At 45.6% G+C, this 4,403-nt stretch overlaps 1 protein-coding gene and 1 long non-coding RNA gene across 3 annotated transcripts in view; one reads left to right on the top strand and one right to left on the bottom strand.

The window, feature by feature from the left end:
• Positions 1-463, bottom strand: part of HABP2 (hyaluronan binding protein 2) — a 32,186-nt gene extending 31,723 nt beyond the window's left edge. The window contains exon 1 of one of the 2 annotated variants that reach the window (XM_019646651.1): positions 251-463. In XM_019646651.1, coding sequence (XP_019502196.1) covers positions 251-319 — 69 coding nt within the window. In that variant the 5' untranslated portion in view covers positions 320-463. The remainder of the gene's footprint in view (positions 1-250) is intronic. The other variant, XM_019646650.1, reaches the window with a different exon arrangement.
• LOC109384906 (uncharacterized) overlaps positions 1-2,532 on the top strand; it is a 4,648-nt gene extending 2,116 nt beyond the window's left edge. Inside the window, exons 2-3 of the long non-coding RNA XR_002124519.1 lie at positions 1,074-1,274; positions 2,427-2,532. This is a non-coding gene — a long non-coding RNA (uncharacterized LOC109384906). The remainder of the gene's footprint in view (positions 1-1,073; positions 1,275-2,426) is intronic.
• The last annotated feature ends 1,871 nt before the right edge of the window (positions 2,533-4,403 follow it).

The raw sequence follows: 4,403 nt of genomic DNA, 5'->3' as shown, positions 1-4,403 counted from the left end.
CCGCCCCATACCCTTCACTGCAAGGCATTCCTGGAGACTCGGCTCTAAAAGGGTTCAAGTCAGCTGCATGGCTTCATGGAATTCAGCAGCCAACATTTCAGGCCTGCATTCGCTCGGAGAATCAGGACGCGTTTGACATGACCACACTAGTCTTTCACAGCTAAAGTCTCTCGTTGCTCCTGGCCCAGCTGGGTTGGTCATCCGAATAACCAGAGTCTCTCAACTACAGAAAATTGAAAAGAACACTTACCCCGAAGGCTGTCGTTCCAGCCAGAAGCATGAGCAGCAGAATACGGAGATCAGAGATTCTGGCAAACATCTTTGCAGTTTAAGGACTCTTGTTTTGCTCTACATACAATTTCTTTTGTTGTCTATGCCTTTGGGGGGTGGGGTGGTGTTGGAATATGTCAATCTTCAAGGATTCAAGAACCAATGAAGAGGATGCAAATTATTAACTAGGCATCAAATACTGTTTAATGTTTAATGTTTTGCAAACCAACTATCTTGATTAAACAAATGGTAACTTTGGGGTTGGGCTGAATCATGAGGTGGTTGGTTTCTTTTCTGGTAGAACATCTCCAAAGAAAGTGGCAGCGATAAAAAGCCCCCAGCTCCTGGCTACACTCCGGGAGCTGCTGGGTGCTCAGTGCAGAAGGCCCGATGTTTAACTAGCATCCCAGCTGCAGGATGAAAGCCTGGATCAGGTGAGGCTGCTGCCACAGGCCTCTGACATTGCTGATTCAGACAGAATGTTAATAGAGTTCTGATTCATCAAATCTCAAACAGAATTAAGGCACAGATGAGCTCCTAATAACATCACGCTTTATATTCATGAAAGATAAATTAAAGGATGCAAAACTGCTATTGACAAACATTGATTCTGGGCCCTTTGAAGCCTCGCCCGTGGTTGCTTGTTGGCTTCAAAAGTTTTCTTTCAAATTTCATTGCATAAGGTTTTTACTTTTTAATTATTTTTTTTTCTTTTCATGGGAGTCTTTCTTTGATCAAAAGGGAGGGGGGAAACCCATGATGCTCATGTTTGAGGCCAATTGTTTCCTGTGTTCATTGTTTAGCTACACTGATGGCAGACAGGGCTATATAAAGCAGCAGTTACCTCTTAACTGTGGGTTCTCGTGGACACAATTGATCTCTTGAATACGCATGGACTTGGGCTCCTGTAAACACCTGACTTCCCACAGTAAATCTATGCAAGTTCTCCAAAATCTTCCACCGGCGTCCTAAATTCAGCTCCTGCAACCCTGCTGCCAACGGAGGTAGGTGCTCACTGGGCTTCCTGCTCACCCCTCTGCCATCCCTATTTGGCAGACACACTAGGATGCTCAGTGGCTGCTTCCTCCTTTGGAAGCCAGGTTGCCAGGCTTGGAGGGTCCCACAACCACCTGACCTGGAGAAAGCCAAACTCAATGCCCCAGCCACCAGATACAGCCCCTGAAGTTCAAACCAAGTCCTGACCTTTTACCTCCTAAATAACCCCCAATTTGTCTTCTTTTCTCCACTTATTTTGTCTCCATCCTATTTGAGGCAGCCATCAACTCACCCTTGGCCAACACCCACCTGCCTCCGATTGCACATGCATATGCTGGGAAGTTTTTGCTATCCTCATGCTATCTTTCCCCTAATCCTTACTCCAACCATAGCTCTGTTCTTAACTGTAACCCTAATCACTCTTCAGCAAGTTCCTTTAGTTAACTCACCTAGTTAATGTATCTTTCAAATCTCAGCCCAAGCGTTACTTCCCCAGAAGCCCTGGGTGTGTTTTTCCTTCATGGCATTTACCAAGGTCATAACTGCACACTTGTGTTGTTCTTTCATTAATATTTGTTCCCCCACCGACCCCACTAGACGGAAAGCTCATGAGGGCAGGCACTCTGTTTTGCTCACTGTTGAATTCCTGGCACGGATGCCTGGCACTAGTCTGGCTCATATAGATGCTCAATAAATATATCTAAAGTGAATACCCACTTTATGAAAGTGACAGTTGGATACTTTATAACCAGGATACATAAGCTAGCATAACCCACTCAATGGGAAAAGACAAAAAAAAACAAAAACCCAAAACTGTGGAAAAACTAAAGTATTTGTGAAATTTTAAACACCTTCAGTTTATTTAAGAACAATATATTTACTATTTATCGAATATTCACCAGTGAGCTGCTGTGAGCCAGACGTGGGCAATGCAGGGTGAGAGGAGGCAGACATGGACTTGCTTTTAAAGTTCTGGTTGAGGGGGGAAATAGACAGACAATGAAAAAGTAAGCAAGTTAATTTGAGTGATGTGTGAGAAAGAATGACACAAGGTGATGGGAAGTGGAAGTCCTTGTGGGTGGGAGGTGGTAATGGCGGTGACAGTGGCTGAGCGGGTCCTCGGTGTGGTGCTGACTCTGTTGATGGCTATCTGATCACAGCGAAAGAGTCAAAGAGGCCGCGTGCATGAGGACTGTGCTGGTTTTCCGATTCAAAGCTGGAGACTTTGTAGCATCAGCACCGGTGGTGAAAAATAGAGATGGAAATTTCAGGCAAGTCAGATGGCTAAATCACTCACGTGCCTTACGTGTCTCTTCCCCTCCCCGCTGCCCCCACCCCCAGCCCTGTGTGAACTAGTGACCTTCTGACTTTGTGGAGAGATTCCCAGAAAACAAACCAGGAACTTTTCTTCCTGGGTGAACAGGAACTGATCCCAGTGGGTTGGCTGTTCACCTTTTTAATCCGGATTCATTTCCCTGACATGTAATCTTCCCTTTATTACCAGCAAAAAGTGAACAGTTTTGCTCTTTGTGTAATAACTACAGGCCTCCCACATAATGTCTCTTATTTCCCTAAAGTTTCGTTATCACTACGGTGGGAGTTGAATACATTTCTGCACGTAGCCCTAGAGGAGAGAGTTCTCTAAAAGATACTTAATCCTTTCAATTTAGGAGGACAAAGAGGCTAGTTTATCATGGAATATGTCTTCATCTGGGGAGTTGGAGCAAACCTACCTGGGGTTTCTGATTTTTAAATTCAAACACAGAGCTTTTAGCCCTCATCCTGATGGGGGTTTTGGATGGGATCAACTCTGTCTATTCTCTCAGTTCTGGGTGACATTTTGTCATGTGTTAGGTTACGTGCCTCTGGAGAGAGGCCCTGTCCCGCCTTAGGTGGCCTTGGGGCGCTGGTCCTCCAGTGGCTGATTCTTCCACCCTAAAGAAAGCCTTCCTCACAGAACCCCTACGTGAGCCCCACACTCTGATATACCAGGTTAACGAGTGGTTTCTGTTTGTTCGTTTGTTTGTTTGTTTGTTTTTTAACTTTATTGGGGAACAGCCATGGTCATGGCTTTCATGCTACAATGGCATAGTTGACTCTTTTAAGGAGGGCGCAGCTCACAGTGGCCCATGTGGGGATCGAACTGGCAACCTTGGCTTTATCAGCACCATGCTCCAACCAACTGAGCTAACCGGTCACCCCATAGTGCATGTTTTTCTACAGCACCCACTGCTTGGGCCACAGTCCACCTGTTTCATTTATTTGTATTCCTTGAGTGACAGCAGTCTTCTTCCTTCTAGGTGTTCAGTAGAGAGAGGAAGCAGAGAAGAGTGCCCTCAAACAGCAACTTGGACTCAAAGCAGACTTGGGTAAGCCCCAGTTCTGCCATATCCTCACTGCGTGACTTTGGGCCAGTCATTTACTCTCTCTGGGCCTCAGTTTCCTCACCTGTAAAATAGGGATAAAATAGTTCCCACTTCATGGCATTACTGAGAGGCGTATGTGAGAGCGTAAAGGTAAGGTGCTAAGCACAGCAACTCGCAAAGAACGTTCCGTGCTTTGCAAACAGAGGGCCTTGCTATCAGTAAAGTCGTTTTATGAGATGGTACTCAGAAATGAAAAGGGCCTTGTGCTCAATATGTCTAATCTCCAACCCAGGGAAGGAATGACCGCTTTCTTGTGGGAGGGACCCTTACTTCATTTGTTCTTTCTAGGACAGGGAAAAGCAAACTTCTTCTGAAAGGGCCAGATAATAAACATTTTAGTTTGTTTTCTGGCCATCCAGTTTCTGGTGTGACTGCTCAATCCTGCCATAGTAACACAAAAGCAGCCACAGGTAATACCGATGCCAATCGTACAATATATACATATACACACTGTAACATATTGGCTATGTTCCAATAAAACTGTATTTACAAAAGGAAGGCCCTAGTGTGTGCACCACTGTTCTAGCGGAAAGCAGTACAGATGCAGCCAAAGCATTGCACAACTTGAGAGGACCCTGAAAAATAATGGAGACACATTGGAAATCATGGGAGGGGGGGCCTGGGCTGATGGGACGCTGCTGCCCTCAGAGGGTGTACTCAGAAATTACGTCCACCAGGTGTACTAGGATCATCCCGTCCTGGGGTACAGAC

This window comes from Hipposideros armiger, unplaced genomic scaffold (assembly GCF_001890085.2).
Source record: "Hipposideros armiger isolate ML-2016 unplaced genomic scaffold, ASM189008v1 scaffold_105, whole genome shotgun sequence".
NCBI lineage: Eukaryota > Metazoa > Chordata > Mammalia > Chiroptera > Hipposideridae > Hipposideros > Hipposideros armiger.
Note: the sequence above shows the minus strand (reverse complement) of the source record. Positions and strands in the feature narration are given on the sequence as shown.